At 48.2% G+C, this 12,726-nt stretch overlaps 1 protein-coding gene and 1 pseudogene across 2 annotated transcripts in view; one reads left to right on the top strand and one right to left on the bottom strand.

The window, feature by feature from the left end:
• LOC147617919 (uncharacterized) overlaps window positions 1-12,726 on the top strand; it is an 82,176-nt gene that overhangs the window by 26,531 nt on the left and 42,919 nt on the right. The window contains exons 2-3 of one of the 2 annotated variants that reach the window (XM_086776168.1): window positions 4,994-5,116; window positions 5,242-5,428. In XM_086776168.1, coding sequence (XP_086632294.1) covers window positions 4,994-5,116; window positions 5,242-5,428 — 310 coding nt within the window. The remainder of the gene's footprint in view (window positions 1-4,993; window positions 5,117-5,241; window positions 5,429-12,726) is intronic. The other variant, XM_086776169.1, reaches the window with a different exon arrangement.
• On the bottom strand, window positions 2,260-4,165 carry LOC147617920 (uncharacterized; annotated as a pseudogene).

Raw genomic sequence — 12,726 nt, 5'->3', positions numbered from 1 at the left:
GGTCTCTCCATCGATCTCCATCCATCGTATGTGCGTCCTGATCGACTGTGACGATCTAGGCTAGGCCCCCAGATCTGTACTCCATATAGCATCGCCGATGTGACCAGCGTGTCAAAAAGCCACAGCTTAGTGCATGGCTCCTGAAACTGTACCTGTGAGCACATCCTCTCTAGACCTCCTAGTGCTGCATATCCTCTAGTTAGTTTGGCCTCTGCTGCCCCCCTCATGGAAAATGTGGGCCCAGTGAACACCACTCCAAGATATGTGTATGGGTCAACATACTCCACTGTCTCTTGTCCATACGTGAAAATAGGCGCTGATCTCCATACCCACTGAGCTGTAGTATTAAACACCATAACCTTGGTCTTACCAAGGTTAACTGAGAGCCCACTGTCCTGTGCATAAGCATGTAAAGTATCCAAGTGCCTCTGCATACCCTCTGGTGAGTCTGCTATAAGCACAATATCATTAGCATATAAGAGCAAAGGTATCCAAGTGCCAGCCAATTGGGCTCCTGTGTCCCCTCGTGTCCCAATATAATCAGAGATCTCATCAATGTATAGTCCAAATAGAGTCGGAGAGAGCGGGCAGCCTTGTTTCACCCCTATAGTGGAGTGTATTGGCTGGGAGAGACCCTATGAAGTCCACACCTGCCCAACTACTGTCTCATAAAGTGCCATAATACCCCAAATGAGCTCACATGGAACCCCCAAGTCTTGCAGCGTGCGCAGCAGTCTAGCTCTGGGCACTGTGTCAAAGGCCTTGTGGAAATCCACAAAGCCACAGTAGATCCTCCTCCCTGTGCTCTGCCCTCCTCAATAATAGCCCTGAGGGTAAAGATATGATCCAAAGTAGAGAATCTCCTCCTGAAACCGGCCTGTCCCTGAGCTCGAACCCCTCGTCTCTCTGCCCATCTGCCCACCGTTTGCTCAAGAATAGAGGCATATAGCTTGGCCCGCGAGTGCCCAATCATAATGGTGCGGTAGTTAGTCGGCAGGCTTGGATATCCAGACTTGAGTACCGGCACAATCGTGGAAGTACTCCAAGTCCTAGGAAACCCCTCACACATTGCTCTATTAAACATGAGAGCTAACAAGTCTGCAATCATATCTCTAGCATGTATGAAATGCTTGGCTACAATGCCCTCATGATCCTGTGCCCTCCCTGTATGCAATCTGTTGATGGCCCTCCTCACCATCTCTGCTGTGAAGAAGGTAGAAGTGGGTGGATAGGGCTCTGGAGGGTTCGGTAGTGGTGGCTGCTCTAGTACTGTGTAGAGGGAGTGTCATGGCCCTGTGAAAATGGAACAGCACAAGTGTGGGCATGGTGATTGCAGAGGCAGAATATTGAATGATTCACATGGGGGGTGCCCGGACAGAGTTTATGATGTGTGGACATCCCTAGGTGTGAAGGGGGGGACCTAGAACATTAAACTTTAATGTTTATTAAAGTTTGCCCCTAGGCCTTAGTGGCCCCTAGGGACTTTTAAAGTTTGGGGCCCTAGGGATTATTTTGGAGAGATGACAGAGATCAGAGCTCAGTTTCACAGAGAGGGTGCGGAGCGACTGGCTCGCTTCAGAGCACACCCAGGCATGTTCTTCAGGGAGCTGTGGACACCCCCTTCACTGATGTATACCATTTTATACCCCCAGTATGGTACAGGATGGAGCTAGCTAGGTTGCATATCATGATTGTATACTCCATGCATATAGCTTTGCATTCTCCTAGTAATAGAGCTCCATCCCCTGCACACCCAGATTCAGCTTTTTTATTCAGTACTTTTTCATTTTGTTGGGATGACAGAGGATACCCCATACAGGTACTCCGATTTGTCTCATAGGCCGAGTTCGGTCTTTTGGAAGACGTTAATAAAATCTTTCTTTCTTTCTTTCTTTCTTTCTTTCTCTCTTCCCTTTTGGGAGTCGTGGAGCAAAAGTGGGCTCTCATGCGTGGAAAAGCTGAGGAAACTCTGGTCGACCGCTGATTAGGCCTGTTGCTGCTGTTTTCTGTGAGCTGTGTGCTGGAGCAGGCCGTACAACAGTCGTACAGTGCTGTACGAACAGCAGGTACTGCTGTGGACAGGCGGCGCAGATAACCAGAGAGGGTACAGAGCTGTGGGACAGAGACAGGCGGCTGCAGCTGCTGAATTCAGGCAAGTACAGTTCTATACTTTCTGCAGGTACACTGTACGGCCAGTTCTGGTGCAAGTACAGGTGCTGGCCAACACTGTTGCAGACGGCGCAGGCGACCAGCAGTACATCAGCAGGCGGCTACTTCTGGTTTTCTGCAGAAACAGTCTATACAGTCAAGTACAAGCAAGTACAGTCAAGTACATACAAGTACAGTGCTGTTTTCAGATCTGTACATTGAAAGACAGCATAGAAGTGAACGCAAGGAGGAGGGTACAAACAAGTACATGCACATATGTGAAGCAGGGTAGTGGATACAAGTGCCTGCAAGTACAGATTGGTACCGTTGCTTCCTCCAGTGCTGTTTCACGAGCTGAATTTGGTAAGCTCCGTTTCTGTTCATCTATCACTCTTTCTACTGCTTGATGTTTGTTGTAGATATGAGCTATCTGGCCCCTTGTGAGAGGAGGGGTATGGCAGATTGACAAGGGTTGAGACAGAGTTTGGATAGCATATGTATGTATGAGCTGAGATGTTGTATCATGCTCTTGAGTTATGCCAGATGTATGCTCATGGCTGCCCTGCTTAGTGGTCTTGGCTGATCAGAGGGAGGCACAGTGTGTTATTGTGGAACACAGATCTGTGTGCATAGATCCTCTGTGCTAAGAGGAATTGTGGGCCGTCAGATTGGACATACAGGTGTAATCTCTTGGCTGATTTTTGTTGTACTCAGCCATTCATATTTTTGGAATTGAATAAAGAAATACCGCAAGGGGCGCCAAGCTTTGGGGCCAACAGGTGTCGCTTTGTTTTCAGATTTGGGCACTCTAGCACCAATCTGTTTTGTTTTCACATCTAGACTACAAGTGGACGGGTGACTGCTAGTCTACCGCACTCTGGTTTTCTATCAGAGGCCGGTTTTAGGGAGGCTGCATACTCGCCCCATGTATCTAGAGAGGAAATGGTCGGAGGCGGGGGGTGCTCTCTAAGCAATCTCCAGGCCTCCCCAGAATCCTGACTCAAAAACAGCTGATACATGTCTCTCTCCAACCGAGCTAAGAATGCTTTCTTCTTCCGCCGAATGAGGCATCGGAAGATGATGCGTGACTGTCTATATGTAGTAACACCTGTGGCCACCTCTCTCTGTAGCCGGGCTCTGAGCTCCCTACAGTCATCATCATACCAACTATTCTGGGGCATGCTCCCAGGACGTGGTCGTACTGTAGGTTGCGTGTGTGGGAAGCCCGTCGCTGCAGCTGTATGTAAAGCCTCTGTCAGGATCTGTGTGAGCTCTGCTAATGGCCTTTGTGGATCCTCTGCACTCAACAAGCCGTAGATCTCTGCAGTGTACACTGTATACTCCATCAGTCTCTCTACAGAAGGTATATCTCGGGTGATAGGACTGCCCAACCTGGCAGGTACTGTAGTGGAAATCCACCGTAAAGGAGAGAAGTGCATGATCCACCGTAACTCCGGTGGGAATGGGGCCAATCGCAAAATCCTGGATACTCGGGATGAAGGCTGGCGAGGCTAAAACATAATCCACTGTGCTGGCCCCATGTCTGTGTGGAAAGCAAGTAAAGCCACTGGCAAGTGGATACCTCTCTAGGCCATTTAAAATGGCCAGCCCATGTGCAGTCCCCATCTCCAAGAGGTATCTCCCATACTCAGTACACTCCACCTCATCGTGTGATCTCCGGGTCAAACACATCTCCTCCACATCTATCTCTCTCAACATCTCCTCCGAAGTGTCAAAGGAGGAGGTCTGGTACTGAGCCATTCGAGCATTAAAGTCCCCAAGTATGATAACATCTCCCTCCTTGGAGAACTCCCATATGTCCTCATCTAGAATCATATATGGAGATTGCCCCTTGGGTGCTGCATAATGAGATGTGCTGGGTGGAAAGTAACATATAGCAATGTATAGGGGTCTACCCTCATGTGCCCTCACTCTGACCCACATGTACCTCGCGCTCTCATCACGGCGCATAATATGGATGAGTGGCTGAAGCTCCTCTCTAAAAAGAACTGCAACTCCTCCAGATCACCATGCTTCGAACGGGCCTCCTGTTTACAAGTCGTCTCCCATCTGTATCCCGCCACTCTCGGTAATGTGCTGCCTGGGGCCTGATGTGTCTCCGAGTAGAAGATGATGTCCCTGTCTCTGGAGCTGTCCTCAAAGGCCCCCACATCCAGTCTCAATGCTCCGTTGCAGTTCCATACTGCAAGTCTCAGACTGGTCCCATAGGTCTCGCACCGTCAAGTGGTGCGTCTCTCTAGTATCACCACTCTGCCTCCTCTGAGAGAGAGAGAGAGAAAGAAAGAAAGAAAGATTTTATTAACGTCTTCCAAAAGACCGAACTCGGCCTATGCGACCAATCAGTGTACCTGTGTGGGGCACTGGGGTATCCCCTGTCATCCCTACAAAATGAAAAAGTACTGAACTAAAAAAGAGAGAGAGAGAGAGAGAGAGAGAGAGAGAGAGAGAGAGAGAGAGAGATTAAGCGTCTACTAAAGACCCAATGGGCCTCTGAGACCAAAGTGATACAATAATGTCCCTGGCATATCTCATCATGGAATGGAAAATAAAACAGAAACAAAACATAAACATAGCTATCTCACTGGGGTGATACAAAGCTGTCCATGAAAACTCATCATGGAATACTAGGAACATAGAAACATGAGAGAGAGAGTTATATTAAACGTCTTCAAAAGATCTAGTGGGTCTATGAGACCAAAAGTGATACAATAGTGTCCTCATCATGGTACAAAAGAAAACAAAGACTACAGCTATGTGAGAGAGAGAGAGAGAGAGAGAGAGAGAGAGAGAGAGAGTAAATACTAAAATTATTATGGATTTGTAGAAGTTCGATAGGAGAACAAGTAGAGCATCCGCCGCCTTGTATGTCGGATGTTTTTCGATGTTTGGGTAAAGCTTCACGAATTACGCTTGGAGCCATCTGCAGACATTTGCAACTCCGAAGCGAGTAAGGGATGCTGTCATTGATGTGTTAGGCTCAGCTTTTTCTTTCTTTCAGGTAATGAATTCCTCAGCATAGATGTGTCTAGTATATTGGCTTGACAAGCTCAATAATGCTTAATGGTTTTGCAGTGTATTTTTTTCTCTTTTGGATGACTGCCCATTACCAAGTGATGATACCTCATCATCAGTTTTATTTGCAACACATTTTCGTAATTCTAGCCCTAGCGTAAAGGGTTCTATTGGTGGGGAAGGATGTTTCGAAGAGTTTGAAAAGGGTTTGCTAACCTTGATCGCATCGGACTCTCCTGGCTTGCAGGTAGCTTTGAACCATGAAGGCAGCAATTATTTTTGAGAATGGCCACAAGGATGTGTTTAGTGCAATCCATCTCATTACAACCTGTTGGCTGATTCATATGATTATTTATTTGGGGTTTTTTCTGGCATAATAAAGAGCATTGATGGTGGATTTATGTAAGAATTTTATGTAGATGATTCTGTCTGGTTGAGGAGCGAAAACATACCTTGTTGCAATATAAGTGCTGAGACTATCCCCATTAAGTGTGAGGATGAGCATGATAATGTCTTGAAAGCGATTTGTCTTCTGAAAGCAGGAGATTGAAGGGAGCTTATCAAGTGAGCAGATGTTCTCATATTAGCATGGGTGGACACTGAACTAGGAGAAGGCTTTGGTTAGTCCAATGCACACTTCGAAGTTTTAAGGTTTTTAAAAGTGGAACTGCATGTTCTCATTGCTGTGCTTTCATGCTGGCAGCAAGGCTCTTGTGCCACACGGGATAGCTTGATGTTACTAAATGATGCGTGTCATAATCATCAATTGTAACATGCAATACTCCTCCAGATGCATGCTGACACAACTATGGGCTAGGGCTAGATATGCTGAGAATGAAAATTCCCTAACTTGGGCCCTCTTCAAGAGTGGAAAAAGCCACTGGGTTGGGGTGGTTTCACATGTGTTGCACGCCAAGGAAGGGAACATACCACCTTGAGGCAACACTTGGGGCCTGGTAAACGTGTATTCTACATTCCCAGGGAATCGATCATGCTTCCTCCAGAAACAAGCAGAGGAATAGGGCCACGAGTGTTTGTGGGAGGCGTATGGAGCCACAGTCCCCACCTAGGAGGCTCCCATGTGTACCATACTGTCCTCCAGCAAGGCCTAGTCATCAGTTGTAGGCCTTCTCAAAGTTCAGCAAGAACACAACCAAATCTCGCCTCCGGGTTTGCTCCTGTGTTTGCCTCCCAGAAAGTGAAGATGTTATCCTAGATGCTCCTATATTGGATTAAGCCTATCTGGGTGCAACGGATCAAATTGGAGAGAAAAGGGTGAGTGATGGCTTTGGAGTGGACAGTGGTGGCAAGCAAGGTGATGGGGCAACCTCCAGCTCCACTCCCCCCCCCCTTGGGGATTAGGTGTATAAGGTCCTCTAAGAGGCGCTGAGGAGGATGCCTAGAGATGGAGAGAAGAAGAAGAAAAAGAAGACATATTAACGTCTTGCAAAAAAAGACAAAAGGAGAATTGGCAAAGAAGATAATAGAGAGAATGGAACAATGACAACATCCGATTGGGTCCCAATTACCCCACTGATGGGTCCCCACTGCAGGCGGTGTATTTTCTTGTATCGTTGAATAATTCAAAGTACAGGAAATATGTTACCAATGGACCGATTTGTTGAAGTGCTTAGATTTGTTGTAGTCCTGCGTCAACTGAACCGGGCTGACCATATTTTCTAGTAAGGTTGAAGTTGGGAGCATAGAGACTGTGAAAGGGCGGTAGTCTGTTTGTACAAATGCCCCTAGGAAGAAGCCATTTAGTAGTCCCGCCGACACAAATCCTTGTACTGGTGAGCTTATTTGCTTGCAACGATCTCTACAATGCTTTGGCATGCGTACTGCACCGTAGCTTCGTCCGGAGCACCCTCGAGCTTGAGGCTAGACTCAATCCTTCATTCTCTTCATTTTTAGCTTTCAGGACATTCTTGGCATCCTTGAAGTCCCTTTTAGGTGGCTGTCCCCCTTTAGGTGGCTGTCCCTTTTAGGTGTCTGTCCACCTTTTTGTAGGTTGGGCCTCCAAGGGCAGTTGTGTGAAAATAAGCCAATCTTCAAGTGACCGAGTGGGACCCATACGTGTTTCGGAGCTTTTATGTGTGTTCATCTTCTGTATTTACTCGTGTTTGTGTACCTGCGTGTGTTCGTGTGTGAACTGTCCCCAAAAGGGCTATGTATATGTGTGTGTCCACCATGTGTTCATATGTATGTGTGTGTGAACACCTGCTGAGGTGTGAACACACCCTAAGATAAGTGTGTGCCATGTGGCATTAGTCTATTGTATTGTGTAATTTGATTGAGTCAAAAGATAAGGTTTACAACCTACAAAAGATGTACTTGGTGAACATTGTACAACATTTTTTCATATCATTAATCAACCATCATCGAGTTATGCAACTGTCTCTTTCCTGACCCCTCCCCTTAATAGATTTGGGATAGAATGCATTATGATCATTCTTGTATACTTTATAGCATGCTCCTACGTTTGTTCTGTGCCTTTACCTAAGACTCAGCTTCAGTTACTAGGTTTCGAGTTTTAGTTTCAGTTTTGTTTTCCATGACGATGATATTCCATGGATACTTGTAATCATCTTTTGTCTCAAAGGCCTATCGGGTCTTTTGTAAGACGTAAATATAACATTCTTTCTTTCTTTCTTTGTCGTTGCCCTGTATTCTATAAGATCCATGGGAGGTTTCACTATCTGTTTTGTGAGGGATTTTGTCCACTCTCTAGGATCATTGACTTCTCGGACCAACGTTGCCTAGGGCTCTTCTTGCTTGAGCTCCACAGACACAGGGACACTTTCTTGAGACAGCTTCGGCCCCAGCCACCCCGCCCTCTTGCTCGCCAGCCAACCATCACCAGTTTCTTTCGGACCTAGGAAGTGGAGGACACCCATATAGTGGATCTTGTAGAAGCTGCTCCAGACCCACCTCGCCCGAGAGGAGTTACTTCAGACCGGGCCTCCGCATTCCAGCATGCCCCCCCACCCCCCCTCGTGACGTTGGCCACGATCCCCTCATCAGCTCCAGATCCAGGATATGCTCCATCGCCATCAAGCTATCTTTCCATGTGATGTAGTTGAAGGAGACCTCTCGGCCATACTCATTAGCCCCATGCTTGATATTTTGGAGATTGGGGGATGATGCTCCTCTCATGTTCCATGTTCCTAGTATTGCATGATGAGTTTCCATGGATAGTTTTATATCACCCTAGTGAGATGCTTATGTTTTGTGTCTGTTTCCACGATGAGACTTTGCCAGATGCTAGGAGTGGACGGGATCGCCCCCCCTTTGTAGATACATGGAGGGCAGGCAAGGATATGACACGAGAGAGGCCCCTCATCATTAGATTCCCTGATGCCAGGAGCAGACAAGCCTTCTAAGACAGGCGGGCTGCCCTCAAGGGCACATAGGTGATGTATGGCCGAGAGGTCTCCTTCAACTACATCACATGGAAAGATAGCTTGATGGCGATGGAGCATATCCTGGATCTGGAGTTGATGAGGGGATCGTGGCCAACATCAGGAGGGGGGGATGATGCTCCTCTCATGTTCCATGTTCCTAGTATTCCATGATGAGTTTCCATGGACAGTTTTATATAACCCTAGTGAGATGCTTATGTTTTGTGTCTGTTTCCATGATGATGAGACTTTGCCAGATGCTAGGAGTGGACGGGATCGCCCCCCCTTTGTAGATACATGGAGGGTAGGCAAGGATATGACACGAGAGCGGCCCCTCATCATTAGATTCCCTGATGCCACCAGCAGACAAGCCTTCTTAGACAGGCGGGCTGCCCTCAAGGGCACATAGGTGTACATGGTAGATGATCTCACTCCAGCACAGGTGGCACACCGGCATGAGGCGATGGTGACAGTTCATGAGGCCCGTAGAGCATGCAAGTGGGCTATCCACAGAGATGGTAGGATCATTATCACTTAGCGCCGTCCCAAATAGAGACGCGGGGTCTATGAGACCGAACACCTGAGGTTAGTAGTATGCAACTGCAATGGCATGTTGTGGTCGAATCCAGGAGGCTTGAGCGAGCTTCTCACAGGCAGGGATGTCATTTTTTATAGAGAGACTCATCAGAGCCCTGAGAGGGGCTTACCATACATAGCCGAGTATGAGTGGGAGTCAACTTTCCGAGGCGAGACCCACACATCAGGAGGAGTACGTGGCTCTGGAGGGGTAGGTGTCCTTTTTAGATCCCATCTCCGACAGATTCTTAGCATCGTCCGAAAGAACGAGGATGCACGGTATCTTTTGGTGCGGCTACAGCTTAGCAGTGATAGAGTCATCTACATTGCTGTGTGTTATTGTGCACCACACCACTCCCCTTACGTTGCACAGCATCGCCAGTCACCGTACTTACCATTATATGGGGATATCATGGAGTGCTCATAGTTGGGGGAAGTCCTGCTGCTCGAGGATTTCAACGCCAGGACGAGAAGTCAGCAGGTCCCACTACTCGATCTAGACGACCCTATCAGACTACAGGAGCTGGACATCACTAACTCATGGCTGCATCGATCATCACAGGACCGTGAAGAGGTCACATAGTCTTGTTATCTATAACGGGATGTCCCGATGGCCCTCCTCCGACGCCGTCACTCCTTCCCTCACTCAGGAGGTACTAGCAGTGTGGACTACCTTATGGGATCTCCGACTTTGGCAGACCTTCTCCCCGACTTCTCCATCCCGCCACCCCCTTATGAAGTTGACCATGCCTACCTCTCTTTCACTCTTACTTGCACACCACCCGTCCCTCCACCACCACCCCCCATTTCACATTACACTCAGGTCCTTTTTGATCACGAGCTTGACCTTGTTTACTCCAACCACATCTACCGCCAACTCCAGGATGTGGAACCTTGTATCCCCTTATCCACCCTCACATCACAGCTCACGACCATACTCCACACATCCGCCGCCGCTTCTTTCATCTGCACGCGGCGGTCTACCGCCAAGCCACCTTGCGGTTCCATGCCCCAGAACTGTTGGTATGATGATGAATGTCGGGCCACACGCTCCCGTCTTAAGCATGAGGTACGGATTGGGCAAATCAAGAAGCGCGAAGCGCAACGGATTTCTCAATGGCTCACCCGACGCAAGAAAAAACGGGAGTTCTATGCTCGGAAAGACGATGAGTTATACCGACTTTTCTTAGGGCTGAATTGCAAAGAGGCATGGAGGAAACTCCGAGAACATCGCCCTCCCACACCTATCACCTGCCCAGACACATGGCACTCCTATGCACGCTCCCTCTATCATATTGCCTATCAGCCACCCCTACACCCACCACCAGATCCCCCTCCCACCACCTCCACCGTCTTCACACTGCATTCCGGGACATCTGGGATGAGAGCTGTAGGTGATACTGGCGAAACCCAGCCAGATGTTTTTCTGGCAAGTAGTCAAGGGCATGGTCCTCAAGGCCATTCGTAGACTACACAATGGGCGAGCGCAGGATTATGAGGGACTCACTGCCGAGTACCTCTCGCATGCCATTGATACCTTGGAGCCCCTACTAGCCTACATGTTCAATAGAGCCTTTTGTGAAGGATTTCCACCCTCTTGGTCCACCAACATCATCACCCCCATCCTTAAAGCCGGAGAGCTACTTGATCGTAATAATTACAGGACGATCATGATTGGCCACACATTGGCCAAACTCTATGGATCAGTGCTAGAGGCGGAGCTCAGCTCATTTGCAGAGAGCCAGGGATGCTGAGCCGAATGAGTGCACAGAACGGAAGCAAACATGCACTAGAGTGTGCTGAGCAGAGAGTGCAAGAGAGAAATGAAATGATGTATTAACGTCTTCAGAAGGCCAAAATGACCTATGAGACCAAAAAGGTTACAACAATTGGTGGATCTGATACAATGTCTGTGTAAGAAAAGCTAAAAACAACTAAACAACTAACTGAAACTGAAACAACTATGAGGAAAAGTACGGTACTAGGAGCTCCTAATGGATAACATCGGGGAGGAAAATTCCAGCAACAAAGGTAAGCATCATACACATCACTATCCAAAGATGTCTCTCATCAGTCGATGGCGGATATCCTCAATGTCCTCCATGGTGAGTACTCTGACTGGACGTCTCCCATGCCGTGCCAGTATGGTCCTGATCCTCTGTTGTAGTCTCCGCCGGTGTCGAGATGGGCCTCTCATCTTGGGGCGCCTGGACCGCCCTTGCTCTATAGCCCGATCAATCAGTGTACGTCTGGTGCAGCTATACTCTGGGGCTAGCTGCAATGCCTGCTGGCTTGACTGCTCAATCTCTGGTTGAAAGAAGTCCGTAATCTGCCTCTGTAGGTGTCTCTCCCTCTCTGATCCCCTCCCTCTCAAGAGACCCTCTCTATGTCTACGAAGCTCCAGCAAGTATAATCCGAGGCATCTCTGATCCTGGTATCTCATGACTCTAGAAAGTGGTCCGAAACCCTCTCCAAACAGGCAGTGAAAACGGCCTCGTATCTCATAATATACTGGACAGTGACATATGTAATGTAACTCTGTCTCTGGCTCCATCTGGCACAGCTGACAAATCTTGGCCTCAGCTGGTACTCCTCTGAATCTGCCAGTCTCAATCTCTAGCTGGTGTGAGGATGTGTGCATCTGACCGATAGCACACCGTATCCCATGAGAAAGATGAGTATCCATGTAGCTCGGTCTAATCACAAACCCATCCTGCGTGAGCTGGAGAAGATGATCTCTATAGAAAGCCATCTTCGTACCAAGCTCGTGTGTCGGCTGTATCCATGTCCTCCTAGTGTCCAGCTGAATCAAGTCCTGCTTGATAAGTCTGGTAATCTCTGCCCGTGTGAGAGAGAGGGAGGGTGCATCCAGAGAGTACTGAAATGGAGGTAGCCTGTCCATACTAAAGCCATGCAGCTGGAACCAAGCTGTCATCTGTGCATACCAACATGATCCGCCTCCCTGTGATACCAACTGTCGTGAAGACTCCAGGGCTAAGCGAGCATATCTGTCTCTAGGGAGAGCCCAAGTGCTATGTATAAAGTAGACTGATCGAGTGAGTGCCTCTACTACCAATGGGGGAGCAGCCATCTCTGCACGGATAATATCATGTGGTACGGAGGCCTTGGCCCTAATCATCCGGGAAATCATAGAAACCAAGGGCCTCTCCATATGTCTCCATCCATCAGTGCTACCAGCTCGGCTGTGGTGATCCACTGAGGGTCCCCATATCTCCACTCCATACAGCATGGCTGAAGTGACCAAAGTGTCAAAGAGCGAGAGCTTTGTTCGAGGTTCCTGAAACTGAACCTGCGAACACATCCTCTCTAGTCTCCCCAATGCTGCATAAGCTCTGGTCAATTTGGTCTCCGCTGCTCTCAAGGAAAATAGTGGGCCACTAAAAACCACACCAAGGTAAGTATATGCATCTGTATACTCCACTGTCTCTTGACCATATGTAAAGGTGGGTACTGACCTCCTAACCCACTGTGCTGTGGTGTTAAACACCATCACCTTGGTTTTACCAAGGTTAACAAACAATCCATTGTCCTGTGCAAACGTGTGCAA

This window comes from Cibotium barometz, chromosome 36 (assembly GCF_041138505.1).
Source record: "Cibotium barometz isolate CiBa-2024 chromosome 36, ASM4113850v1, whole genome shotgun sequence".
Classification (NCBI taxonomy): Eukaryota; Viridiplantae; Streptophyta; class Polypodiopsida; order Cyatheales; family Cibotiaceae; genus Cibotium; species Cibotium barometz.
The sequence above is the reverse complement of the archived record's forward strand: the minus strand, read 5'-3'. Positions and strand labels throughout refer to the sequence as shown.